This window comes from Fringilla coelebs (genome assembly GCF_963513975.1).
Source record: "Fringilla coelebs genome assembly, chromosome: 20".
Lineage (NCBI taxonomy): Eukaryota > Metazoa > Chordata > Aves > Passeriformes > Fringillidae > Fringilla > Fringilla coelebs.
Genome location: NC_140046.1, coordinates 644,466 through 671,999, shown reverse-complemented (window position 1 = coordinate 671,999; position 27,534 = coordinate 644,466). Strand labels below are relative to the sequence as shown.

The window sequence follows — 27,534 nt, the reverse complement described above, 5'->3', positions numbered from 1 at the left end:
CCAAAGAGTTGTAGTGCCCTTTTTGGGGAAAGAAATGTAATAAAAGAATGACTAAAATGATATGAATGATGTGTTGCAAATGAGATGGTAGAGTTCATTTCAATTATTCAGTGTTTCGTAGGTACCAGCAGGAATTGCAGAGTGTATTTTTTAAAGAGAACTAATTATAAAACCACCTTAACATTTTGATGATAAATTAAAAGATTTCTGAGGAAACCGGTGATGAATAAAGGAATTTTAATCTAGTGAGATTTTTTGTTTTAGGATGGAAATTCCTGGCAAACACTCAGATTAAGATATAATTTGAATTAATAATGAGGTTTTCTGTTGAAAATCTTTGTGGCCATTTTGAATCTTAGAGGTATTGATGTTTTTGCCAATATCACGTAGTGCAAAAATGAATGATTGATAGCTCTTTTCTCCAATTACAAAATCTTCCACAGTTGATTGTAATACTGAATTCAGCAACTGCAGAAACATGGATGTTCTCCTTTAAGAACCATCCAGAGTTTCTGTAGTTACTTTTTGAAAGCTTTGCCCATTACAGTGGATATCAGAAGCTTCTGAAAGGCACCACTTTTCAGGGGTGGGGTCTGGAAAAGGTTTGAACAGCAGTAAAAGCAAAGATGTGCAGTAAACTGACAGAGAGTTGAAAGAGCTGTGTTCTGGTGGATTCTGTGGTAGATCCCTGGTGTCTGTAGGGTGGAGAGGAGCAAGGTGAGGGGATGCTGCAGGCAGTGAGGGGCAGTGCCAGCCCTGCCGGACCAGCAGCACCTGCTCGCCCTGGGACAGCGTTTTCCTCTGATCCATCGCTGGGGCCAGTTCCTCTGGGCCAGCACCCTGGGCAGGGACTGCCAGGGTCATTCCTGAGCCCCAGAACTGGGGTTTGAGGGGTGCAGAGACCAAGTACAGCACAGTCCAAGCCACCATGAGAGTGCCACATCACCGAGGGCACTCCATCCCTTTCTAACTTTTATCTGTCGCTTTATGAAATTCACCAACTCAGCAGGTCCCAGCCAGCAGAGCAAGTTGAGTTCTTTTGTGCCGCGCATTTGCTTTGATAATTACTCTGAAGCAAATTGGTACATTTGTAGATCTAATTTTATACAGCTACTTAACTAATTACTGCTGTCAGGAGCAATTTCTCTCCGGTAGCAGCGCCGGGTAGCGGCGCGCTCGGCGCCGGCGGCCGCCCCACGGCCGCGCCCGGCGGTGGCGCTGAGAGAAGCGGCCCTGAGGAAAGGTACCAGTGTGGGCAGGGGGCTGGCATCCCCCAGAGGGCTTGGGGTCCCTTTGGCTCAGCGTCCCCAGCAGGGGCTGCTGCAGGCAGGGTCCCAGCAGGAGCGGAGGCCCGAGGGTCGGAGCGGAACGCGCTGCCGCCAGCCCCGGCTCAATTATCCAGAGACAATAATCAGATGGCTGCTGCTGCCGGGGTTAATGGCACCTCTGAGCCCGTCAAGGGCTTGATTTAATGCGCCCCAGACCTGCAGTGGTGCAGGTGCCATTTCAGGCCCTCATTTAATTTAAGCTGCTTTAGTTGGCATGGCAACTAGTTGAGACATCTGGGAGACATTATGCTCGGGATTGAGATTTAGGAGGATTTGTGGCGTAGCAAAACAAAAATCTTATCGTAATAAAGTGCAGAGTAATGCTTTTGGGTTTTTAAAAGTATTTTGCTTCAAATTGAAGGTAAAGATTTGTTGCGGGTATAAGGTAAACCGCAAATTTTAAAAGTCTGGTATAAATATTTAAAAGGGTCTTTGCTAAAGGAAAAGAAAAATTAGAGGACTACAAATTATGGTGCTGCAGGGTTGGGTTTTTTCTTTATGAATTCTTTATGAATGCAATTTTAATATTTTTTTCCTCAAAAAGTTGGAGATATTTAATTTATAAAATGAGTTTTTGTGCGGTGTTCTGCTGGCAGATGAACCCTTCGGCCAGCGGGGATTTGGTTGGAGAGGGTTTGTAGAGCAACAGATGAAAGCAGAGCATTGACTGGTAGAGATGAAAGAGAATGAACATTCAATACCTGGCTGTATCAGTTAACACGGGGCAAATGTGTTTTACCTCCTTCAGCCACAAATGTGATAATAGCAGACTTCTGTTTCAAATGTGACTGCTAAACTAAGCTTTTAAAGCAGTGATGTTTTTAATTAATGCCTGTAGTTCCCCCAGTATTTATTGCAGTGATTTCTCTGTGTGTTATTGTTGTCCCACAGCCAGGACATTGTCAGGATGGTCTCCATCCTGTGTGCAGCTTTCACCCTCTTTCACTGCTTTTGACCCCCCTGAGCACACACAGGCCCCTCTGGGAGCCACCTCCCCTCAGTCTCACTGGTAATTTGCCTTACAGTAACTTTGTACAACTACCTTAATGCAAACTCTCATGGACTAATCTGTGTTCTTTCACAAGCCGTTTTTTATTTTCATTCCTGTAAGAATTTGACCTCTGAAGCAGCTTTCTTCTCTTTAACTCAATAGTTCTGACCTGTAAGAGCTCAAGTAAGTAGGAGTTAGTGAATGTTTCAAGAGATTCTGTGCCTGTTGTGCTTTTCCTTAACCACTGAACTGCAGATATGTTGTCACTGAGTTGATGCAGAGTGACCTCCATAAGATTATCGTCTCTCCTCAGCCTCTCAGCTCGGATCATGTCAAAGTTTTTCTTTACCAGATTTTAAGAGGTAATTTTTCTTCCTCTAAATTTAATGAAAATTGTGTAGTAGAAACATTTTTTTTCTTAATGTTTCTTCTCAAGACATTCTCATCTTGAATAAGCTTCCTGTAGGAACTTCTTTTAATTTCATATTTGAGAAAATACCAAGCATGAATTATTGGAGCTACAAGAGCATGGCACCCCTGCTGCCTTAAAGCATTGTTAGGGAAAGAAAAGTCATGCTCTTAGAGTCAAGGAACAAAAAGGACACTTAGACTGAACCAGATGGGTAAATATGTGTAATTATATCTCCTCAAGGCAAAAATTGTTACTGGAAAACAGAGCAGTAAGAGGTATCTGAAAATTCCAGCGTGGGGATTAGCAGAGTATCCATGCCATAATCAGAGAGATTATGTTTTGCTTTTGATTTGTTATTTGTTGGATTTTTGGGGGGAGGGGGGTTTTTATAAAAAGACTGCTAAATTCCTTTTCCTGTGTATTTTATATACTCAGAAATTTTACCCTGTCATTAAGTGACTGAGTGTGCACTAGTGGCTGGGAGTTACTCATTTAAAAACTGAGGCACAGGCAAAGCCTTTGCTGATCAGGAGTTGCCATATCTTCTGGGAAAATGTTGTCAGTCTTAAACTTCTTCTAAAAGATAAGAAAAAAAAATTTTTTTCTTTAATATTTCAGGTCTGAAATATCTACATTCTGCTGGCATTTTACATCGAGACATTAAACCAGGGAACCTACTTGTGAACAGCAACTGTGTCCTTAAGGTGCTGCTTACATTTATTGAAGATGTTCGTGTGTGTATGTTGTTAAATTTTTAAACAAAAAACATTCAGTGTGAGCACTTTCCCTGAAAGTCCATGTAAATGGAAAATAATCCTGCAGGTTTTTTAAAAAGCAGAAATGGAGCAAACATCTGCCTTTCCCCTTTTCTCCCTGCCTCACCTCACATCTCTGAAAGCAAGAGACAATTCCTGAGTTTGGCTTGGGTGGGATGTCCTGTGCCTGGGAGGGGCAGGGGGTTCTCAGTGTCCCTGTGCTCCTCAGGGGAAGATGACACCAAATGCCCAAGGCACTTGCATTAACCTTGGGTATATGGAATTTTGGAGGACTGAGGTGTGTTGTACAGCTGTGCCAAACACAAAAACTCAGTGTTGTTTACAGGGATTTGCTGAGAATTCTAATTGGCAAAGTTTGGTCACTTTTCTTAACCCTTCTGGTTGAAGACATTTTTAACAATTCTCCAAGCCCAAATGAGTGGAGCTGAATCTTTAATATTTTGAGACATGTCATGAGCAAATGAAGTTCGTTTGAGTTTAAATGCTCCGTACCCAGAGGTTGGGTTTTTTGTAGTGCAAAGCTTTTTAATCTTCCAGATTATAAATATTGTAATGCCAACTTAAAATGTACTTGATTTCAAATCGAATTGTAGGAAGTTTAAATGGCTGTGGAACAAAGCAATGTGATTCCCTCCTATCCCCTCTCCCCTGGCTTATGCAGTTACAGCAGATTATCTGATGTATTTAAATGCTGGTTGGGGATCCCCTGCCTCCTTCCCAGAAGGTTGCCTATTTGAAACGCAGCAGGTGTTTTGGTTGTTTTAATTTTCTTATTTACCTTCTCAATTTAGATTTGTGATTTTGGATTGGCCAGGGTGGAAGAGTTAGACGAATCCCGGCACATGACTCAGGAAGTTGTCACTCAGTATTACCGTGCTCCGGAGATCCTGATGGGCAGCCGCCACTACAGCAATGCCATCGACATCTGGTCTGTTGGCTGCATCTTTGCAGAGTTGCTTGGCAGAAGGATATTGTTCCAGGCACAGAGTCCCATCCAGCAGGTATCCCCCCTCACCTCTCCCTGCCAGCCTTCCTGCTGCCCCTGCTCCTGGAGGCAGAGCTGCACCTCGGGGGAGACAGGGAGGAAGACAGGGAGGGGCTGGAGCGTGTCCAGGGGAGGCAGTGGAGCTGGGAAGGGGCTGGAGAACTCCTGAGGGAGCTGGGCAGGGGCTCAGCCTGGAGCAAAGGAGGCTCAGGAGGGACCTTGTGGCTCTGCACAACTCCCTGACAGGAGGGGCAGCCGGGGGGGTCGGGCTGTGCTCCGGGGGAGCAGGGACAGGATGTTGATTCGTGGTAGCTGGGGAATCTGCTGCCCCAGTGGAGAGAATGCCTGTGTCTGAGCTGTGTCCTGTGTGCTCTGTGCAGCTGGATCTGATCACAGACCTGCTGGGCACGCCGTCGCTGGAGGCGATGAGGACGGCTTGTGAAGGCGCCAAGGCACACATACTCAGGGGTCCTCATAAACAGGTACTGCCAGGGCTGGCTGCAGCCCCCCAGCCCCACCAGGCAGGGCTTCCTCTGGGCAGGGCGAGGCTTTCACATCCTGGCTGAATTCCCATGGCCTGTTGGTTAAAACCACCCAGCTTGGTTGGATGTTTGCTCTCAGAGCTGTCTGTGCCTGGGATCGGGGCTGAGTTGAGCTCGGGTGGTTGTGGTGCTTGGGACAGGGGCTGATCTGTGCTGACTCCACCTGCTGTGGAGACAAGGGGGCTTTTCACTAGTCAGGAGCATTTCTGGCTTCTGCCTCGGGGGATTGTTGGACTTGATGACTCAGGTAAAAGTCCCTTTCTGAGGCAGCAGTGTTTTGATACCTACTTTGAATGAAGATGTTAAATTCAAGTGTTAGTACTGGCAAGAGACATAAATTAAAATTGACAGTATAACTCATAAAGCCCTGGAGGGCTGCTGCACTGCCAGGATCAGGAGTGTTAGAGGTGGAATTCACCCACTGCCCAGAGCCAAGAGCAGAACCTCCAGCACACCAAGCCCAGAGGGTCCCTGCACACCTGAGCTCAGACCTGAACTGCTCAGGAAGGCCCAACCAGAGGCTGAAAGAAAGCTGAGATACAGCATTCAGCATAACTGGAGTAAAAGTTAGCTTGGGGAAAGACACCAACCAAAGGAAAAAGGCAGGATGGAGTCATTGTGCTGATTGGGCAATAAAAAGGGCAAATGCAATGTAGTGTTAACAGATAGAAAGAAATGCTTGTGCAGGCATCTCTAGTGCAGGGATAAGGCTCTGTGGCTCTCCAGTAGGGTCATTTTTATGATTGCTAACAAAATTAACAAAATTATTGGCCTGTACATGCGCCAGTAGTTAAGTTTGCATCATTATTTTCTGCATGTTGAAGTAATTTCTCATGTCTGCTCACTACAATAGTAGTTACCATAGAAATGAGCATTGCATGTATATTCTGCTTTATTATTGACATGTGGGAGTTCTGCCTCCCTGGCACTTTGGATCCACTACATAAAGTTGTCGCTGTTCCATTTCATGACAGGATTTTTTAATTTGAGCATTAATAATAGGAGGATTTCCTTCAGATTTTCTCTGCCAGTTTTAACTTTATTTTTCTGCTATCATGTGCTAGATGAGTCGTGATTCCTAAACCCAGTGTTTTATGATCCACAGGATGGTGGGAATCCTAAAAAGCTAGTGAGGTGAAATGGTACAAGAAGTTTCCACTACAGATTCAATGTCCTGTAGCCACAAAGTTGTAAGAAATACACTCTAAGAGTTAGTTGTATGTGTGTTGGGGAAAACAGTGTTCATTCTCCCTGGAGTGCCACGGGAGCTGGTGTGCTCATTGCACCTTGGAGACAGGGGATATAGAGCATCCAGGTGATGATTGGTATTTTTGTTTCTGACTTGAAGCACGTTTCATGTTTTGAGTGCCAATTCCTGGCTTTTCATATTCTGAAACGGAGCTTCTTCTGGTTGTAAGTGGTTAAACGTTAGTGGTTTGCTAATTAGACTAACAGGGAGAGAAGCCCAAGTTAGAAACGGGCGATTGCTTTGTCACACCGACTATTTTTACTCGCCGTAGGTGAGCGCAGTGGGAGAGAGGGGTGAGGCATTTTGCTGCTCTGTGCAAAAATAGATTAATGCCAGAAGTTTCTGATTAAACCCCCCCTACCCCACCGTATGCTGGCAAAATGGGTATTTACATACTCTGTAGACTTTGTCAGTTTGGTATTTAAAAGTTCAAGCGAATCGTGTCCCTGGCAGCCCCAGGGTGAGCGAGCTGTCCCTGTCCCTGCTGACCCCTTCCCAAAGGAAAACGTGTGGGGTCCATCCCCTGCCTGTTGTGATCCCTCTGCTGTGGGGGAGAGCAAGGCAGGAGGAGGAGAGTTACCAAACACTGCAGCTTTATCTTCTATAGGCTGCCCTGAGAAACCAAGGCTGGGAAGTGCTCGGGGCTCTGTGTGGCACGTCAGAGTTAACTTCGACTGATGTCATTATGGAGGTGTAATTTTTATTTATACTGGGAAATTTACAGCACCCCTGACTTCCAGTACAGTCCTTCTGTCAGTGTCAGTCAGCTGTGGATTGCCTGGGCAAGGAAAAGCAAAGTAATCCATAATTTGGGAGGAATTGAGATTAAAATGAGCTACTGGAAATGATGGAGTTAATCAAACCCTGGAGCAGCTACAGCTGGGAGTGGTGTCTGTAGAGAAAAATACATAAAGAAAAGCAGGTTTTTCCAGGGATTACACCTGAGCTAAGGGGAGCAGTGATCAATTGGACCTTTATTGCAGTTGCTGGATTTTGTAATGGTGATTATTGTCATGCTGGAAAGCATTAGGTACTACTTGTACCCTTTAACAAGGGGTTTGTCCTTGCTGACTGTGGAATAGCGCGTGCGGGAGCAGGGTTCTCCTGCTGATGGATCTGACAGGACACTCTGTGCTTCTCTTCCTCCCATTCCCCCTACAGCCATCCCTTCCTGTCCTATATACACTCTCCAGTCAAGCTACACATGAAGCAGTTCATCTCCTTTGCAGGATGTTGGTCTTTGATCCAGTAAGTAGGACTGAAAATTACCTCTAATACTTCTGGTTTGAACAGTTTTTGTTGTCTGGTGCTTAAATGAGTGTTGTAAGTCAAGGACTGCTTTAGCTGGTTTCCTTCTACATGGCATTGCAGTACTTCTGGTCCATGAAAAAAAGTAAAAATATTGTATAATTGGCTGATCAATTCGCCCTGGAATGGGGGTTTCACATTTCAAACCGAGTGGTCCTGGGAAGGAAGCTCTGGCAGTGGGAAGGATGGGGCTGTGCATGACTCATGCTCTTTTCCGAGCTGGGTGTAGGTAGCAGAACATCAGCTACTTTGATGCAGTTCTAATTAGGGACACGGGGGTGTTCCTGGTCTTGCAACACACAAAAAATTCCTCCTGCATCCCCAGTCACAGAACGGGATCGTTTTTCCACTGAGCATCTGTTTTTCTGATAAAAATGTGCTGCTGTGGATTTTGGGTTTCGTTTCTTGGGGCATTGTAGAGAATTGTCACAAGAAAATATGATCTTGGAATTGATAATCATTTCATTCCCACGGAACCCCCCCCAATATTGCAAATGTAAAACAGAGTGACTGCAGTGCAAAGGAGGAGGCTGGGGGTTGATGAAGCATTTAGAAGCACTGCCTTTGGAGTGTATTTTTTTAAACCTCAAGATTGCTTTGCTGAGCAGAACCATGGAAATGTTAAACCATAACTTACACATTTAAAAAAAAAAAAGAATTCCTTTCTGACTCCCTCAACAGTTAGAATGCTGTCTTTCCCAGCTTGTTTTGATTTATTGGAGGAGCCATAATTGTAAGGTTATCTGGAGAAAAAAGCCTTTGAAAGGCATGTTCCTAAACGCTGTGTGCTCGGTGTTTGCCGCGGTGGCTGAGCCAGGTCGGTGCCACCCAGGCTGGTTTGTGAGCCTCAGCTCCCCTCTAGTGGCAGCTCCTTCCACACCACTACGGGTTTATTAAGCACTGAGGATGAAGTGATGAGTAGTTGCAGTAGCTGTGAACAGACCTGACGCCTGCTCTCTTCCCTCCCCAGTCCAAAAGGATATCTGCTAAGGATGCCTTAGCTCACCCCTACCTGGACGAGGGCCGGTTGCGGTACCACACCTGTATGTGCAAGTGTTGTTTCTCCACTTCGACTGGCAGGGTTTATACCAGTGATTTTGAACCCATCACTAATCCCAAATTCGATGACACTTTTGAGAAGAACCTCAGTTCTGTTCGGCAGGTTAAAGGTGAGCAGGCGTTAGCCTTGCACGTGCAGTAGGGGGGACGTGGGGTGGAGCTGGGATGGAGTTGGGATTTGTGCTCTGGATCCACACCGTGACCCTGGTGCTGGTTTCTTTTAGGTATTTTTCTGTAGTAGACTCTGGAAATTATTTCTTTTCACCAAAAGAACAGAATTGTATAAGGCAGCGGCACAAGCACGAGCTGACCTGCAGAAGTCTGTGGGTTTCAAACCTCAGCAGTGCCCATCCCTGGTGCCCTGTTCCTCATCCTTTTGCTGAAGGATGGCACTGGCGGAAGGGGAAGTCACTGTGTGGCCTTTTGGGGCTGTGAGGTGTGACCTCCACAGCTGTCCTGCAGCCTGGAGCTGAAGCTGAGCAATCAGATTTAGGGAAGGTGGAGCTCTTCTATCCTCCCTAAAATGTACTCTCAATGAGGGAAGTTCTCTTTCCCTCCAGTTGACATTGCATTTTACTGAAGCCAGAAGTGTTAATACTGTGTTGTTTTGTATTTTTCTCCTGTGTACAGAAATAATTCATCAGTTCATTTTGGAACAGCAGAAAGGAAACAGAGTGCCTCTCTGCATCAACCCTCAGTCTGCTGCTTTTAAGAGCTTTATTAGGTAACTGTATGTAATCACATCTGATATTAATTCCATTTCTTAGTAGCACAGAATTCAAACATCCAGAATGTTTTAGGTTTCAGTTACTGAGATAGGAAGGCCCCATAGATAAAACGTTTGTGAACTGTATTTATGAATTCTTCTAGAATTTAAGTAGAATGTGCAAAAGTTTCAAGTAACATTTTTGTGCAAAAGAGCAGGAGTCAGACCGAAACTGGAATTGGGAAGGTTGGCAAATTGAGTTTCGGTTGTGGAGGTGCAGGGTGAAGGCGTTGGAAGGAGGGACTGAGGGGTGAAAATGCGCAGATAAAGGAATATTTGCTGTGGGTGCTGGTGGCCGCTGTTGGGCTCGGGTTGGGTTTGGGCTTTGGGCTTTGGTCCCCCTGAGCAGGGGGCTGTGGCCCTGGGCCTGCAGTGAGCGGGGCTGTCTGTGTGTCTGTCTGTGCAGCTCCACGGTCGCCCAGCCCTCCGAGATGCCGCCGTCGCCGCTGGTGTGGGAGTGACCCGAGCGCCCCGTACTACTGAAGATGTAATGTAGCTTTCCACTGGAGCCTGGGATTTGCAATTCTGGAGGTTAATCATGCTTGTACTGTAATTTTACTAATGAAGTTTTAAATTAACAACCACTACTTGTACAATATGAATAATACTTAGAAATGTACTAGACTTTTAATCTTGTAAAGTGGTTGTGCTTTTAGAAGAAAATATTTTACCCAGAGTTGCACGTGTTTTATGAATTCTAGTGCAGCTGTGATGGCTCAGCTCAGAACAAACAGAATTGAACCAAATTCGGGGAGGTTTTTTTCCTTTTCTTTTTCCTTTTTTTTTCCTTTTTTTATTTTATTGAAGTAAGATTGTACAAACAGATAGACATACGTTTTGATATTGAGCCATTCCTGAAGATTTTGGGTTTTCTAAAACTAAGGAATACAGAAAACTTGACTGCGACCAATCATGAAGTCCCTTTGGGTGGCCGTGGCTATGGGAAGTGGCCACGTCCCCTGATGCCCAACCCTATAAATAGCTTCTCACTAGAGCTGTGATGGTGATGTGTGCTGTTCTAAAATCAAATGTTGTGAGTAGAGAGAATGAGTTTGTGACTAGGAGAGACTAAACTTCTGTTTCCTTACCCAGTATAAATATATATATATATTTAATCTATTTTTATTAGAAGTTTTTCTGCTCTTTCTTACATAAAACCCCCCAGCATGCATCTTCTATGTGTGTAAATAATTCCATTTATGGGCTAATTTCAGAGATCCCTGACATCATTGCTGTATAGAGAGAAACTAGCTTGCACATTTTAGGTCTGTGAAATTTTGTGAGAACTTTTTCCTGCACTGGACAGTTGAGAGAAAAAAAAAGAAAAGGACAAAAAAAAGCACATAGGGAATTCTGTTAATTGTGTTTGTGTCTTTAGGCAGAGCTGTGGAAGTCTTGAAATGTCACAGTAGTAAATAACTTTTATTACTTTTTGGCTAATTCTTTTTCTGTTGGAACACTGAATTCTGTGCATATGTATATATGAACACAAATTGAAGGCCTCTACCTCCTGGAGTATACAACTTGGTTTGTTTACCTCCACATGATTTTTTTTTTTTTAAGTTTAGTGTGGAGACTTGAAACTTGAATGTCCCTTCCAACTTTTGTATTTAAAACAAGACTAGAAAATTGAAGACTGTTTTTCACCTGTACAAAGGAATACTAAAAGGTGGTCTTAAAATTTGAGCCTTGGTCTGGAGAGAAACCATGGTGTTTGTTATGGACAATTAACTGTTAAAGTTATTGTAAGTTATCTGTATTTAGCAGAGTATTTTCAACAAGAGTGATCTGAGCTGGAATTGGAGACTATTAGTAAGTTATGTTTGGAAGTTTTAACTTCAATGAAGTAATTATTTGCTGTGAAAGAGACAAACATTGAATAACTGAACAAAGATGGTGCAATATCTTTGTTTTTTATGAGGCTCCTGAGAATAAAACCAACTGAAGCATTTCAATTCACTTGAATGAGAAACGTGTTTAATTATCGAGCCCCAGAAGACACTGGTATGAAAGGTAAAATCTCAGAGGTTGGTCAGTTAATGTGGCACACTTGCTGGTCACTTTGTAAAATGTAGATTTGGAGTACAGTGGTGAAAACATTAAATGTGACATTTGAAAATGCGGTGGTGGTGCCGTTCTTTCCTGCCCGCTCCCGGCTCCGTGCGGCTCCTGCAGCCGTGGCTGTGACCGGGGGCGATCGGTGCGGGCCCGGCTCGGCACCGGGGGAACCGGAGCCTGCAGTGCGGGCCGAGCTGTCCCGGGACGCGGGCACGCCGGGCTCTGGAGCTCCGGACCCGTGCATGCGGGGCCGAGGTGCGGGACCACGGGGGACAAGAGCCGGGCTGGCGGGGACGCGGCTGCCGGCACCGCCGGGGAAAGGGGAAGAACGGAGAAAGGGGGAAAGAAAGAACGGAGAAAGGGGGAAAGGAAGAACGGAGAAAGGGGGAAAGGAAGAACGGAGAAAGGGGGAAAGGAAGAGCGGGGAAGGGGAAAAGAGCAGGGCGGGGGCGGGGCCAGAGCGGGGCGTGGGGGGTGCGGCGCGGGGGCGGGGCCAGAGCGGGGTGTGGCCGGGGCGGGCCCGTGCCGTGGACGTGGCCGCCGCCGGGCGCGGCGGGGGCGGGGCCAGCGCGGGGGGCGGGGCCGGGCGCGGCGATGGCGGCGGCTCCGCGGTGGCGGGAGCGGCTCTTCGCCCTCTATTTCATCTCGCACATTCCGATCACGGCGCTCATCGACCTGCAGCCGCTGCTGCCCGCCGGGATCGCGCCGCGGGCCGTGAGTGGGGCCGGGGGTCGAGCCGAGGCTCGTTCCGCCAATGCGTGCGGGGCATCCGCCGGTTTGATGGGGCCGGGGGCGGCCTTCGCCGAATCTCGTGTGTGGAGACATCGATGGCGGCGGGGTGGGGGGGGAGAGAAACTGCAGCGAACGTGTGAAGGAGCATCTGGGAGAAAAGCGGGGCTGGTGCCACGGGATGAGTCACAGCCGGGTCATTCATTGGGGAGGAGCGGGAACGGGAACGGGAACGGGAACAGGCAAGGGCTGCTTCACCCGCGCGTCCGGCGGCTGAGGCCGGTGCTGCTCCCCGGAGCCTGGCGGGGATGTGGCGGCTGCTCCGTATCCCCGTCCCACGGAGCCCCCCGGGGAACTGCTGCGGGGTCACTGCTCGCCCCGGGAACGGGCGGTGGGGACGTTCCTCTGCCCAGAGCGGGCTGTGGCTGTTTCACAGCTGCCCAAGGACATCCTTTCCGTGGGAATGGCCTCGCTGTCCCGCTCGGCACCGGCGCCCGGAGGCTGCGGCAGCGCGGGGCCGGCGCCACGTGCCCCGGACGTGGCTCCTGCGGCCCCGGGCATTCTCCGATCCCGGGTTTTCCTCGAATTCCTGCCAAAAATGCAACAGGGAATTGTTGCCGCTGCAGGAGTAGGCACGCCAAATTTACGAATTTATTCATAAAAGTTTCTTGTTTGCTGGGTTTTGAACAAAATCATAGAAGACAATGAATATCAAAAAATCAATTAAAATAACAGCTGGATGGCAGATAATTAGTTCAGCCCTCATCGTCAGGGTGCAGTGGGCTGTCACCTCCTGTCTGAGCTTTACAACTGGTGAATTGGTTTTTGCCATCAGAACTGCCTGTAGGATTACTCCAGTATAGGAACCATTTCCAATTAATAGTTAACTAGCAGATCTCAATACATATCTCGCTCTGTTCAAAGTCCAATGTAAAGCCGCGCTGGAGTTTACATTTCTGTCAGAAACTAATTGCAACTGCCCAAATCCTGGTGCTGAGCTGTTGCCCTGCAGCAGCCCTGGGAAGGAGCCCCAGCCCTGCTTAGGACCAAGAGCTCACACCCTGGTGGCTTCATCCCATGGAGAACCACGAGCTCTGCCCTGTTCTGGTGGATGCTCAGTGACTGACTGTTGTTTTGGGTTTTTTCAGCTGACAGACCTGTTGCAGCAGTATGCAACTGCCTTCAGGGACCCCCTGATGCTGCAGCCCCCAGAGTGGTTCAAGGCGTTCATCTACTGCGAAGCCTTTCTCCAGCTGCCCTTCTTCCCCATTGCTGCCTACGCCTTCCTGAAAGGTGGGGGACCAGGGTGATTGAGGGCATGTCCTGGGGGCATTTCTGCAGTGCAGCTGCTGTGCAGCAGAGAACGGTTCTGTATTGTGATTAGGGGGTTTGAGGGAGGTACTGCGGAGGGCTGGACTGCTAGGGCCCACGTGAGTGTTCTACCTGAGAAAGCGGTAGGGAATAAAGTCTGTCAGAAACAAAACCTTGTAACTACAGGCCCTTGTCAGGTGCAGCCATTTGTGTAACCACCATCAGCATTTGACATCTCACTAATTTCCAGGCCAGCTAAAGGTCTGGGTCAAGCCTGTGTCCTCATTTTGTTACTTTAGATCTTTCAGGATCACCCCTTTGTTCCAAATTGTCATCAGGGAAGAGAAATTTCCTTGGTTCCTGCTAGTACTGAGGGTTTTTTCTGCTCCCTATTCCATCTGAGTGATAGCCTACCCTGGCAGAGAAGCAGCAGTCGGTGTTCTGTCACTCAGAATTCTGGTTGTTTCAAAATACTTAAATATTGTTTTCTTTTTGCTTCTGTACAGGTGGCTGCAGATGGATCAGGACTCCTGCCATTATCTACTCCACCCACGTGGCCACCACTCTGTTTGCCATCCTGGCCCACATCCTGTTCCACGACTTCTCCAAGTCGGAGCACGCGGGCCCTCAGACGCTGCGCGAGCGCCTGGTGCTGCTCTCCATCTACCTGCCCTACCTGCTGATCCCACTGCTGCTCCTGTTCACCATGCTCTGCAACCCCCACTACAAACACGTGGAGAAGAGGAAAAGGAAGTAGCTGGCTCTGGAGGTCATACACACCACACCTGTGCTGCACCCGGTTCCGACCCTGCGCTGGCGGAGTCCTCTGGGACAAATGTCTCCCTCGTGTTGGCTGCACTGGCTGCTGCAAGGAAAATGGAATTGGTTGGAGTGCACAGCCCTGCTTCGACCACACACAGCTCTGGCAGGGGCCTGGGCCAGCCTGGGGTCAGGTCTGTGCAAGGCCTCTCTCCCAGGAAAATGGTCTTTTAACCCTTTGATGTGTAACTCTGTGAGGGGACACACACACACTCACTCACACTCTGCAGCTGATACTGTTCTTCCAAGGTCCCTTTTCCCAAGATGACTGTTTGGAAACCACTCAAGTAGGAAATCTGTCTTCCAACCACATGTTCTGAAGAACCCCCAACCCATTACAAACAGATTTTCAAAGCTGTTCTTTTGAAGCATTTCAAATCATATCATGATTCTTAACTTCCTTGCCCCTTCCTTTAAAATTTCCACTGCCTTTGCTCTGCTTCATTTTGATTAATTATAAATGTCTGATCAATGATAAATGTGCCAAAATCTGGATTAATGAATGCTTAAAGTGATCCTTGACAACCAGGAGTACTGCCCAGAGGATTCTGAAGTACTTTGGGAATTGTAACCAAGGAGTTGGAAATTTCTTTCTTCCCTAAAATCACCTCTGGTATGGAAATAAATAACTAAATGCATTAAACTGCATTCAGTCTTCTTCGGGGAATGGCTGAAGGAACTTGCAGTGACCACGAGATGGTGGAGAGTTCAGAGTAAATCCATGCATAAGTTACCACTACAGACAGTAGTTCTGTGGTTGGGGTTGGTTTTCACCTGGAGCCTGGAGAGGTGACGGGCCCCATGAAGCTGCCCAGGCACTGCTGGCACATTTTATTCACTGTGTGAAGTTGAAGCCTTCCCCAGGCTTTGAAAAGGGCAGCATTTCCATACTGAAGTCCTGTAGACATACACAAATGCATCTATTTGCACTTCCAACACGAGGCTTGAGTTCACACTTGTGTTTGTAGTTTGTGCACTCCTAGTGTCACTCACACTTGGAATGGTTTCCCTCATCAGTCTGGTGTTCCATCCTAATAATACCCATAAAAGGATTCAGTTCTCATATTACGACAGTCCAGAATGGACATTCTTCAGGAACAGTTCAAAGTTCTTAATTCTCATGTAGTTTCTGCTTTTTTGTATCTGTAATTGGTCCATTCTGGAAATCATACATTTCTGTCTTTTTTTTATAATACTACAGAAAAAGTAACATAGGCAGATATAGATCCAATACTGCTGCTTGTGTGTAGACCTTGACACTGAAAAATAACAGGGGAGGAGCAACTAATTCTGGTACAGCCAGACAGTCTGAGAACAGTAATTTATTTTCTGATTTCTATGAAAGAGCTCTAGACTTCAAAAAGCGACACAACAAAGCACCAGTAGCATTAATTCAACTGGAATTTGAATTAGAACTACTGACTGTACAAAACTGGTATAAAATCAAAGGCCAGAACAGTCTGTGCAGCTGTGAGCTGTCAGCCCTTCTTACTGGCATGGTACACTCAAACCGAGGTACAGCCCCTCCATTGTACAAACCATCTGCACCCCTGCACAGTGGAAATTGCATATTTCTGAAATTCTCAAGATCCTGGAATGGTCAAGTTTCCATGTGAGCTGGTTTTTATCTTAAAATCCTCTATTTCTGGAAGATGAACTGGTCGATGAATTCGTTCTGGTCCGCTTCGATTTTGCAGAGAGTCTCGTACTCAATCCGGTACCTGTGACACAAAACAGAGGGTCCAGGACCCCCGTGTGAGGGGGGTCAGGGCAGCCCGGGGAGCTGGGAGGGGAGCTGGCTACCTGTGTGAGTCACCTGTAAGCAGCAGGTGCCTGAGTCACACAGAGCAGCTCTTTATCAGCCCGACACAAGGCTGATGCAGGTGTTCTGCACTGCCCTAGCCCGTGCTGCCTCTGTTCAGCCCTGAAGTCCTCAGGGTTGAACCTTCTTTGGTTCACTGCAGGGCCTGAAGGTCACTCCAGGCCTGTGGCATTGTTCCCATGTGCTCTGGCCAGGACACACCTTTGATGCAGGTGGGGCTGTCTGAACCAGCCAAGGGTCCCACAGCACGGGCAGTCAGCCCTGTCTCCACCCTGAGCCTTCCCAGCCTGCACAACACCCCAGAGCACCGAACACAAGACTCACCTTTCCAGCTGCATCTTTTTCTCAGCTATCAAAGCCTGGAGCTGCTGTTCCTGAGCCTCTCTCTGCTTTGCAATCGACTTCAGCAGGTTCCGTGCCCCGATGGCCTGGCAGGACAGGGCAGGGATGTGTGGAGGGTTTTTGGTTAACTCCTTTAGCCCCTTTCCCTCCCAGCAGGTTGCCTGTGAGGCATTTCAGCCGTGCCAGCAATAACACAGGGTGATGCTGTGCTCCTGAGGGGTTGGTGGGAGCTTGGTGTTCCCCAAACTAGAGGAACAAAGTCTGTGACTATACTGGACACAAACTGGGCACTGGTCCTACAGCCAGACAAGCTCAGGCTACCAGAGGCCTCTCCTGCCTCTGGAGGACAAATTTGACCAAGATAGAGTGATTAAAAAGCACACATTCTGTTTCTGTGCAGAAATATAGACAAGCAGAGAGAGCAGGACTGGTTCATGTGTGAGTAATATGACACTGTCATAAGTTTCATTAATTCATAATTATTGATTAACATTATCACTAGTATCAATTTTGAAGGCCCAGTTAATCCCAGGGGAAGCTGGACACTGACAGAGAATCGTTGCTTCTGCTGTAAAGGGAGGGAGGGGGGGATAGAGAGGCCCCACACAAGACAGAGCACAAAAGAAATGAGGAATTTACTGCACAGTACCTTCATCTTCTCACTTTCTACGGCTTTGGCCAGTTGGTCAACGAGCTCAATCAAGCTGCCCACTATGTTCTGAAATTCTGCTGTTTCTGCAAAGAAAAAAATCGTCAAGTGATACCCAGGACTTCCCTAAAGAAATCTAACGCTCCTGCTTTGCCGTATAGTTTTTAGATGCAGCTGGACGTTTAGAGTTCACAGTAAACAGGAAGGGTTTAGGGTTCGGGCGGAATCAGCTGAAAGGGGCGAGAGAAGGCCTGAGGTGCGCGGCGCGGCCCGCGGCACTCACTGTCCACGAAGGCCCGGCACTGCTCGCGGAGCTGCGCCGTCTGCGCCGCCACCTCGGGCTCCAGCACCCGCAGCTTGTTCAGCTCGTCAAAGTGCAGCCCCGCCGCGCCCAGCGCCGCCTGCGCCATCGCCGGGGCAGCGAGCGGAGCGGGGCCGAGCTGAACGGGGCCTCAGCCGGCACTGCCGGGCTCGGGCTGCTCCGGCACCGCCCGGCCCGGCCCCGCCTCCGCCAGCGCTGCGCCCGCCGGGAGCCGGGGAAACTCTTCCGGGCCGGCGGCTCCCGGGGCGGGCCGGGGCCGAGGGGCGGCGGCGGCGGGTGAGTGAGAGAGAGAGAGATAGGCCGGGCGGTGCGCGGGGCCGTGGAGCGGGGTCGGGCCGGCTTTGCTTTGTTCGCTTCCCCTGAGGCTGGTGCAGACGGAGCCTCTCCCGGGCCGTGCCGCCGTTCGCGGGGGGCTCGGGCGGAGCGGGGCCGGGGCAGGGCTCCCGTTCCGCCCCGCTACCCTCGGCTCCTCCCGAGCCGTTCGGGTCGCTCCTTCTCCCGGCCGTGCTGCGCCGGGGCGGGTCCCGTTGCGGGGCCATTGTTCCGCAGCCCGTCCCGCTTCCCCACGCGGGGCAGGAAGGGATGTGGGGAGCTTTCGGTCGTGTCAAAAGGAGTAATTAAAGATCTCTGGCTGTTTACAGCAGAGGCCTCGCAGCTCCTCAGTGACCACTTCGAGGAGTTGTGCTGGCTCCTGCCTGCGCTGGCTGGGCAGGGAGGTTAGCTTCTCTGCTCGTGTTTAGCTTCGTTCTTCGGTCCGAGCAGTGAGAAACTGCCTGGAGGGACGGAGCTGACCGCGGACTCTTCTGAGGAGCTCGGTCGGACCGGCTAGATTCCTGTCTCCTCACGGCTTCGGTCTGGCTGCTGTTATAAACATGCCACTGTTCTAAAAAGGGGATTTTGAGGGTTTAAAGTACGGTATCAGTGACAAACAGTGGTGTACGTAGTGGAGAGTCTTGTTTATCTTGTTTATTTTCGTTTCAAATTAGAACTACGTTCACTGGTCGGGGCTCCAGGATGGATGCGGGAGAGTTTTGAATGAAAGGAGTTACCAGAAAATAGAACCTTGTGGTCTGTCTTTTCAGTGTTGAGGCATCTGAAGAGACATTTGTGTCTCCGGTTTAAAGTCAAACCAACATCAACAAGCCCCGCTCAGGGGGATGCACACACACCCCAGCTGAAGGAGAGGCAGGAAGCTCTTCCAGGGCATTTCAGCTGGGCTCAGAGAGAGTTGGGTTCTGTTGGGAAGCCGAGGGGGAGCTGCATTCCAGCAGCGTGTGAGCCGGGCCCTCCTGCCGTGTTGGCTGGAGATGCAACAACAGGAAGTCGGAAGAGTTTCACGTGCCTCAGAAGTGTGACACCGCGCTGGCTGCATCAATTGTCTGAAAAATACCGACTCGTGTTTTGTCAGGATGTGCGTAGCTGTGTCCTTAGGAAGTGTCTCTTCTGCAGGGTGACATCGCAGTCTGTGTGCGGAGTGGCTGTGGGGCCCTGGCCGTGCTGAGCCCTGGCCCTGCTGAGCCCTGGCCGTGCTGACCTCTGGCCGTGCTGACCCCTCGGTGATGCCGGCCCCTGTCCCGCCGTGCTGGCGGGCTGAGGCGTGACGGCGGCACCACGGCGGGCCCGGCCCGGCCCACGCGCTGCAGGGTGGTCATCTACCTGCAGAAGGACATGTCGGGGGACACCTGCCTGGGCAGCGCCCTGTGCCCGGCCGCGGGCCACAAGCCCAAGGCCGGCGGCCTGAAGGGCGGCAGCCTGGGCAACAAGTACGTGCGGCTCAACGTTGGGGGCTCCCTGTACTACACCACGGTGCAGGTGCTCACCAGGCACGACACCATGCTCAAGGCCATGTTCAGCGGCAGGATGGAGGTGCTCACCGACAAGGAAGGTAAGGGTGTGGCTTTCGTTGCTAACAGCTTTGTAAAACAGCTGGGGTTTGGTGGTGGTTTTACTCCGTTAAGGATGTAGAGAATTATATATGCCAAAAATAACTGGAAACATGAGGCAGGCAAGTCCTGTTGGTGCTTGCAATCCTTTGGTTTTATAGAAATACCTGGTTTTGTTACTCAAATGAACTGGGGAAGGACTGGTTCTCTTTCCTGCCCTCGCAGCTGGTGAGCAGGTTGGTGGTGCTGCTGTAAAGACTGAACAAACAGTCTGTGGGTTGTCATTTCTGTCACATCGAGCAGTGGTATTATTCAAACCACACACACAAGGAGGGACGTGCAGTTTTCAGTGTTGAGGCTCAGAATAGCCTGCCTTGTTTGTTGAAAAATCCTTTTTTTTCCTCTTTTCCTGAGCAGCATGTTTCAGTCGTGGCTCATGGTGCCATGGCAGCATTTAAGGATCAGTCAGCCAGTGTGTCACTTCCAGCTGGACACAGGATATTTTAAATCCCTGATACGTTATAAAGGGCATAACAGGCAATTTTGTGTAAGAGCCTCAGCCTGGATGGAAAATGAGAGTCATGTTCTGATAGCTTCAACTGGCGAGTCCAGCAGGTGTTTAGCTTACTTTCCTATGTTGTTTTCTGTACCTAGATTCCAAAATAACACTTTTTTTCCTGCCTTCCGTGTTATGGGAGAGGGTTTGGCCTTGTGTGTGTGTGCATCCTTCCCTGCTATTGTTTGGCAGCAATCAGACATCCTGTTTCCTTAGGGAATGTGACTTCAGGGATTTTGTAAAATTGCAAGAATTTGTCCATTTGCTACTGCTTCCTCTGCTTCATCCCCTCTGTGCTTCCTCCTGATCTGTCTGTCCTGTTCTTTGCTCCTCTTTGGGGACTAGAACAGCTTTTCCCCCACACTGGGTTTTCTGGGCTGATCTGTCTTTTAGCATCTTCAGAACATTTCTCTCTCTTTTTAACTCCAAACAGCAGCAGCAGATGTGTTTGGAGAATTGCCAAATCCTCCTTATTAGGCCACAGAACTTATCCATATCTACTTGTTGCAATCATTGGTGAATTCACTCTTCTAGTCCTTCCTTGGCTCTAAGAAGTTTCTGACTGCCCAGCATCACAGTGTAGCCCTGCAGTTGGGTTTCTGCAGCAATCTCAGTGCATTGTGCTGGAAGCTGAGTGTTTTTAGCTTGGGGCTGTGCTTTTGGGGTGCTGGAAAGCAGTGGGAGCATCTGGACAATACTAAAGGGGCTCCACTGTCAGGTTCTGTTCTTGAACCAGCTTCAGCTTGCTCAAATGCAGTAGGGACTTCCACTGGGTGAAATGGGAGAAGTGTCCTGAGCAGTGTCAGGAAACCTCAGTGTTGTTTAACCTCTCCAGGGAGCTTTTTCTTGCCTCTTGTGTTGAGGTGACTGAAATGTGTTGGTTGTTTTTCAGGCTGGATCCTTATAGACCGTTGTGGGAAGCACTTTGGAACGATATTAAACTATCTCAGAGACGACACAATTGCACTTCCAAAACACAGGCAGGAGATCAAAGCCTTGATGGCAGAAGCCAAATACTATCTCATCCAGGGCTTAGTGGACATGTGCCAAGCAGCCCTGCAGGTAAGAACGGAAGCACACTGTGGAGTGTTTCATGGCTGTTTGGCTTATAAAATTTACTTAAGACAACTTGGGAGATTATTTCATGGCCTTAGAGATGGCACCAAGTCTGAGGTATAGAAGGCATTTTTAAAATATGATTTAGTAAACAGGTGGTGAGGGATCTGGGGACACAGCCTGTGCTGCCCCAGGGATCTGGGGACATGGCCTGTCCTGCCCACACGTGGGTTTTGCTCTATGTCCCTGAGGGCTGGCTCATGCTGGTGACATCCTGTTCTGCCAAGTGCTCGGTTCACAGTGGCTGATGCTCTTCTGTGCAGTGGTTTGAGTTGATGAAAACTATGCAGACTCCTTCTATCCTTTTCTTCAAGAAAAGATGTAATATTAAACCCACTTAAACTAAGTATGACTAGACCTTGTCCTGGCTATAGCTGAGGACATCCACCTGCATTCCAATATTTCAATTACTGCTGCCTTCCGGGGATAAGAAATCTGTGCTGTGATTCTGGGCTGCAGATCAAGGTAAGCTGTGTGGTTACTGTAGCAACCCAGCTCTTTTCCTGTGCATCGCAGCGTTTGGGAACATGGCTGGAGGGGCTGAAGGAGGCAGCAGCAGCAATGTCAGCTTTAGCATCCCTTTCTTACTTCCTCTCTTTCTTCTTTCATTAAAACAGGACAAGAAAGACTTGTATGAACCTGTCTGCAGCATCCCTATTATCACCTCTCCAAAAGAAGAGGAGAGACTGATAGAGTCATCAATGAAGGTAACTGCTCTTTTCAACTGTGGATTTATGCTAAATGTATTGGGACGCAGAACTTACCTTTTCTTCTTTTCTCTCACTCCCAACAGCCTGTTGTTAAACTGCTGTATAATAGAAGCAACAATAAATACTCCTACACCAGGTATGTCCCTTCTTTTTTCCCCTCACTTTAGTGGAAAAGTTGTTTTTTGACTGTGGGAGTGGAAGATGATGATGAATGATCTAACTTTGCTTCTTTTGGTTTCTTTTGGGTTTTGACAAGTGTATCTTGTTTTGAAAAGTAATTAGGGCCCTACATTGCATGTCTGTCAGTAAAACTTTTTTTTTTAAATAATGTATTCATGCTGGCAGTGTGTCTGTGGTGTGCAGGATGCCGAGCACGTGGCCCTTCCAGCACACACAGACTCTGGACTTGTGCTGTCATTACGCCAGAAAACTTCAGTGAAGTGGGGTTTGATCATCTTGAGCATGGATAGTTGATGTAATGGTTTGGGACATTGTGCTGTCCTTATTAATTGTGTAAGTTCACCTCTGAAGGCTGGTGTGTTTGCTCATGGGGTCAGAGCAGTGTATTTGTATCTGAAATGGGCTCTCACCCCTCTTTTCTTGGCAGCACGCGGCAGTGAGTCACTACTTATTTGTATTCTGCAGTTGGATCAGTGCTGAAAGCTGGCAGAACAGGCAGAGATGGCTGCTTGAAAAGCCCTGTTCCTGCTTTTGTTGCTGTGTTTCAGTAACTCTGATGACAACTTGCTGAAGAACATTGAGCTGTTTGACAAGCTGTCCCTGCGGTTCAACGGCAGAGTGCTGTTCATCAAGGATGTGATTGGGGACGAGATCTGCTGCTGGTCCTTCTACGGGCAGGGCCGCAAGCTGGCTGAGGTGTGCTGCACCTCCATCGTCTACGCCACGGAGAAGAAGCAAACCAAGGTAATGGAGCTTCACCTGCCCGTGCTGCGGGTTAGAAACGGTCCTGATTAGCTTCAGGAGTCTGCAGAGCTTCTCTAACTTCAGGAGTTAACTTTGAATTTGCAGTGGTGCAGCTGAGGTACCAGGGTCCAATGTTAAGAATCGGAGATACTGTATTCCCTTCTAGAGCAATCTAAAAGATTAGGTGAGGGAGGCCACCTGGTGGGAGTAACCCTTTCCCAGACATTTTTCTCTCTATAACGTGTGGGTTTATGGCTCACACGTGGGTGTGTGTCGCAGCTGTTTTCCCGCACGGCTGAGGAACAGGACACGTGCTGTCTTTTGCAGGTTGAGTTCCCCGAGGCGCGGATCTATGAGGAAACGCTGAACGTGCTGCTGTACGAGACGCCCCGAGTCCCGGACAACTCTCTGCTGGAGGCCACGAGCCGCAGCCGCAGCCAGGCCTCGCACAGCGAGGACGACGAGGGCCTGGAGCTGCGCGAGCGCGTGCGCCGCATCCACGTCAAGAGGTACAGCACCTACGACGACCGCCAGCTCGGCCACTAGCCGGGCCGCCTCCTGAGCAGGCTCCAGCTCGCCTCCTCGTCCCGGGGCAGGAGGGGCGCTCCCCTGGACAGCCATCTTCACGGGGCGCCTCGGCCCCCTGGAAGAGCAACGGGGATTGGTGTGCGCGGAGCGGCGCTAAAGGCCGAGGGCTCGGAGAACTGAGGTGTGAGCTGTGCGCCTTGTGCTTTACCTGCAGGCCGGCCCCCCTTCCTGCTGGGAAGGGGATGTGGAGCGCTGCTTCTCGGTTTGTGGTTGCTCTTTCCTGTCTAACGATTTGCCAGTTTCCCCCTTGCCGTGAGCAGCACTGCTCTTCCTGAGTCAGGTGGGGTGGTTTGAAAAGCTCTTTTCAGACAGCTGCCCTTTCAGGGCCTTGTGTAATGGAACTTGCAGTTATTAAATCAAGATACTGAAGAGAGAACTTGAAAGCGGCTGCTCTTGGCAGACCCTACACAGGATAACCCCCAGGAGAAATGTTTAGCTGGCCGGTCAGCTGCACCTGTGTGTGCTCTCCCACCCCTGTCCCCAGAACACTTGCAAAGGTTTGTGTTCCAGGATAGTGTCTTTAAAATCATCGATTCCAAGGCAAGCTCTTCCAAAGTGGTAAGAATCAATTCATCCAGCCTCTCCATGTGAAAAATGGAAATCTCTGAAAATGTAAGTGTGTAGGTAATGACTTGTCCCAGGAGAGGAGGAAATGGGTATGGTGAGGGAAGAAACCTGAAGTAAGCAAACTTGAGCAGATTGTGGCACTGTTGCCCTGGTTGAAGCTTGTCACTGTGAAATCCTGTTTATATAAACAAGGGCAATCTGGGGAATTGGTTTTACATTCTTTTCCTCCTGTGGCCTAAAAGTGCTATTTGATGTTAAATTTCTGAAGCAGCGGGGGAAAAATTGCAGCGCCTGAAGAAATACAGGCTAAACAGTGTTTTCTAAATCTAGAACATGTGAATTCAAGTTCTGTGTCCTGAATCCCTTCTAGAGGGTAGAAGTTGAAGAAGAAAAACAGCTGTGAAGATATTGTTCTAGCATGGAACTGTGAGAGCCTTTGAGCACAGGAGAGAGGTGGCTTATACTGGATTTTGAACTGAAATAATCACTTTTATTCTGAGTGCTTGGCTGGGTGCTAATTGTACAGGGCACTTCAGGAGGTGGGGGTCAAGTCTGCTCTGAAAATTTGGAAATTTCTGGAAATTTTGTAGAAACAGTTTCAAGTTCAGTATGAAAAGCCATTGTTGTATTTTTAAGCATTTGTTTGTACGTTTGAGCTGCAGGTAGCAGTTTTGCCACTGTCATGGTTATTCCTGCTGGCTGCCCACTGGAGCCAGGGATACTTTGGATATGTCCCACAGCTGCCTTTGTGTTCCCATATCATACTCGGTCACGAAGCTCCAGATTCCACAGTGGTCAGTCCTGAGCTGCTTTGACCACTGCCAAATCCACCTGTAAGATTTAAGGAAAATTACTGCAAAAGCCCGACAACAAAATGATCCCAAATTATTGCAGGGAGTTCCTAAGGAGAATTGAGATCTAGATGGTTTGGGAGTAATAGAAGCAGGGGAGGGAACAAAAAATTATTTGCACTCATTTAGGTTTTTGAAAATGAAAATGTTGTGGGTTAATAAGAAAACACTAACAGACTTTTTGGATTTTCTTGCCTCTACATGTGGCAGGATTCACTTCATTCTTCTCACATTCAGGAAGCAGCATTGCACAGGGATGCACCTGCCTTCTTGTGAAAGGCCTCTTGAAATTTGTAATAATCCTAGCAATTTCTTTTATATTTCTTTCTGTAAGTTTTTGTTTTCCAGCTGGTTCTTCTGTTATGCCAGGGAAAATACAGCTGTTGAGATTTAGTTCCAACAAAGATTTTTGTGGTATTTCTCTCTAATTCTGCTAGAGTGTGATGTGGATTTTTAAATTTTTTTCCCTCCACTGATGCTATTTAACTAGAAGGCACCAGCAGAGGCTGCAGTGATGGGGTCTATGTGCTGCATTTAATAGCTTCAAGTTATTATCTTGTGCTTTTTCTGTCTTGTAACAAAGGCTGATGCCATTTAAAAAACGTGGCACTTCTGTTTCTTGAAAAATGATTTATATTATTTTTTCTTGTTGCTATCGTAGTGTATGTTAACAGAGTAAGTAAGTGGTGCTGATAGCCTTGCAAAACTGTGTTTAAATGAAGTTATAAGCAGAAAAATGTCATGTTTGCTTTTATTTTTTCTGGGAAGGACAGGTGTGGGAAGGAGTGTGTGAAAGAGAATGTCAGATCCCTGTGCTATTCCAGAGGCTTTCTGTACTCGCAGGATTCATTAACAAAATGGACCCAACTTGTGAATTGTTACACTGTAAAAAGCAGAGAAAAGCCTGCGTTTTGGTTTCATTTTCCTTTCCCTATTTCCCACAGCCAACAAGTAGTATTAATTTCTGATTTGAATTTAGATTAATTAACCTGGGAAGCAAACAGTTTAGAGAACCATCTGGGTTGTGAGAATCTTTTACCAAGTGCAAAGGATCTTCTTGGTGTTTGTGGAATACAGAGTATCAGTAGGAACTGTCAGCAGTTATGCCGTGCAGATATCCTTTTCCTTTCGCTGTAGGTTCTCCTGAGTCCCGTGTGTCTGGAGCTGCTCCAGCACGGGCTGTCTCTGAATCTCCCTTGCCCCAAAATCATGCCCTGCTCCACTCTCTGTCCCACCAGGTTCTGCTCATTTCGAGTACTGGAGTTGAGATGTAACACATGCTTTGTATTCTCACCTTAAGCATGATTGAAGGCTATTAATTACTGTGGCAGGAATGTTTTAGACATTCTAGAACATGAGTTCACAGCCAGTAGTGCAGAAGCAGCAGCAGGGAGCAGGATGACGCAGTCTAAAGGCAGCATTGGTGGGTTTGCAGTGAGCTCTCCAAGGATCTCTGCTCAAATTAAGCACAGATTAAGACAATGCAGGTTTCTAATTATATGTGTTTGTCTGCAAGTTGAGATTTGTACTGACTTCACCCAGGCCATCATCAGTGGGTGCATTAACGGTGTGCCTGGGAATTTGGAGTAGCCTTTGGGAAAAAAAAGAGCCTTTTTGCCCCTCTTGTAGGGTGTGAATTGTAACTACATTAGCTGTCATTCTTACAGGACTCTCTGTCCTCTTCACTCCTAAATTTAGTCAAAGCTTTGTGCATTCAGGCCGTGCCCTGAATGAGGGAGTGAGTGGGAGCCCTTGGGTGCCAGCCGGGGCATTTCCCACAGGGAGTGCCAGTGCCCTGGCAGCGCCTCGGGCCCTCTGCAGGGAGGGAGGCTTGGTGTCTGGGTGAGGGAAGGAGCCCTCGGCTTAATGGGGCAGCAGGCTCAGAGCAGAGCTCTGCAGGGCTCAGCTCCAGCTGCTGCTCAGCACCCAGACAGAAGTCACTGCTTAACCTTCACCTTGACATTCTGGTTTTTGAACAGGAGACATTTATCCTGCTGCAATGTTCCACTCCAGCGACTTTTATCTTTTGCACTTCTTGGTTAAAACAGAAAATAAGTGATGGACAGGGAGGGTGTTGGAGGGGCTGTGCTGTCACCGAGAGCTGTGTTTGAGTGGGCATTGCTTACTGTGGGCTTGGTTTGATTTTGTTCTTCTTGAGGTTTTTCATTTTCAGACAGAATTCTCTCCAGGCAATACTGGAGATACACCTGAGCTGGATGGGTCTGCCCAGCAGCCCCTGCCTTCCACAGCGAGGTTGTGTTCTGTGACAATCCTTGGCATTCACCTCGCAGCCCCTTCCCCTGTGCTGTGGGACAGGGAGTGCCGGGAGTCCTGTTCCAGCTCTGCCCTCCCTCAGGGACAGACACCAGGCTCTGTTTTCTGCATGTGTGTCACTTCTCATCCAACCGAATGAGTGAGACCCTCCCCTACCTCACAGGGTTGCCGACACTTAATTTGTTTATTGAGAGTAAAGGATTCTTTTGGATTTCTATGATATTTTATATCCCGAGGATAACAAATATGATTGCTGATCTCGTTTAAATTGACATTCTGTGATCAAGTTATTTTCTTAGAGATTCAGTCTTTGTTTTATTTTCATGTCTAACTTTTAGGGGTCAGTTTTACAGACAAAGTACCTAATAAATGCAGTAATTAATCAATTACCTGTTGATTAAAGTGCTTCACCAGTGCATTAAAAGGAAATAGAACACTAATTTTTAATAAAGTGTTATATTTTGTCTTCTGTGATTTTTTTCCAACATCATAACTTTTGGTGGTGTGGATCTCTGGAACTTTTGTTCCGTGTTGCCGATGCGATCCCCACCGTGGGTTTGGGGTTGGAGCTCCCGGACCGGGGCCGGCAGTGGAGCG

At 48.2% G+C, this 27,534-nt stretch overlaps 4 protein-coding genes across 5 annotated transcripts in view; 3 read left to right on the top strand and 1 right to left on the bottom strand.

Moving 5' to 3' along the window:
- NLK (nemo like kinase) overlaps window positions 1-11,527 on the top strand; it is a 35,161-nt gene extending 23,634 nt beyond the window's left edge. For both annotated transcript variants that reach the window (XM_084219296.1, XM_084219295.1), the window contains 8 exons: window positions 2,575-2,681; window positions 3,350-3,435; window positions 4,299-4,508; window positions 4,873-4,974; window positions 7,445-7,531; window positions 8,562-8,760; window positions 9,281-9,374; window positions 9,823-11,527. In XM_084219296.1, coding sequence (XP_084075422.1) covers window positions 2,575-2,681; window positions 3,350-3,435; window positions 4,299-4,508; window positions 4,873-4,974; window positions 7,445-7,531; window positions 8,562-8,760; window positions 9,281-9,374; window positions 9,823-9,877 — 940 coding nt within the window. In that variant the 3' untranslated portion in view covers window positions 9,878-11,527. The remainder of the gene's footprint in view (window positions 1-2,574; window positions 2,682-3,349; window positions 3,436-4,298; window positions 4,509-4,872; window positions 4,975-7,444; window positions 7,532-8,561; window positions 8,761-9,280; window positions 9,375-9,822) is intronic.
- Window positions 11,528-12,055: 528 nt separating this feature from the next.
- Window positions 12,056-15,547, top strand: TMEM97 (transmembrane protein 97). Its single transcript, XM_084219376.1, has 3 exons — window positions 12,056-12,188; window positions 13,352-13,496; window positions 14,021-15,547. Exons 1-3 carry the CDS (start codon window positions 12,069-12,071, stop codon window positions 14,269-14,271), a joined length of 516 nt encoding a protein of 171 aa, XP_084075502.1. The 5' UTR covers window positions 12,056-12,068; the 3' UTR covers window positions 14,272-15,547.
- An 80-nt stretch (window positions 15,548-15,627) lies between these two features.
- Window positions 15,628-17,653, bottom strand: IFT20 (intraflagellar transport 20). Its single transcript, XM_084219377.1, has 4 exons — window positions 17,430-17,653; window positions 17,147-17,232; window positions 16,480-16,583; window positions 15,628-16,054 (listed from the first exon to the last, which is right to left on the bottom strand). The coding sequence occupies exons 1-4, from the start codon at window positions 17,554-17,556 to the stop codon at window positions 15,973-15,975; spliced, it is 399 nt and encodes a 132-aa protein (XP_084075503.1). The 5' UTR covers window positions 17,557-17,653; the 3' UTR covers window positions 15,628-15,972.
- Window positions 17,654-17,670: 17 nt separating this feature from the next.
- Window positions 17,671-27,409, top strand: TNFAIP1 (TNF alpha induced protein 1). Its single transcript, XM_084219375.1, has 7 exons — window positions 17,671-17,744; window positions 18,918-19,353; window positions 20,800-20,969; window positions 21,641-21,730; window positions 21,817-21,869; window positions 22,462-22,657; window positions 22,985-27,409. The coding sequence occupies exons 2-7, from the start codon at window positions 19,137-19,139 to the stop codon at window positions 23,201-23,203; spliced, it is 945 nt and encodes a 314-aa protein (XP_084075501.1). The 5' UTR covers window positions 17,671-17,744; window positions 18,918-19,136; the 3' UTR covers window positions 23,204-27,409.
- Window positions 27,410-27,534: the final 125 nt, after the last annotated feature.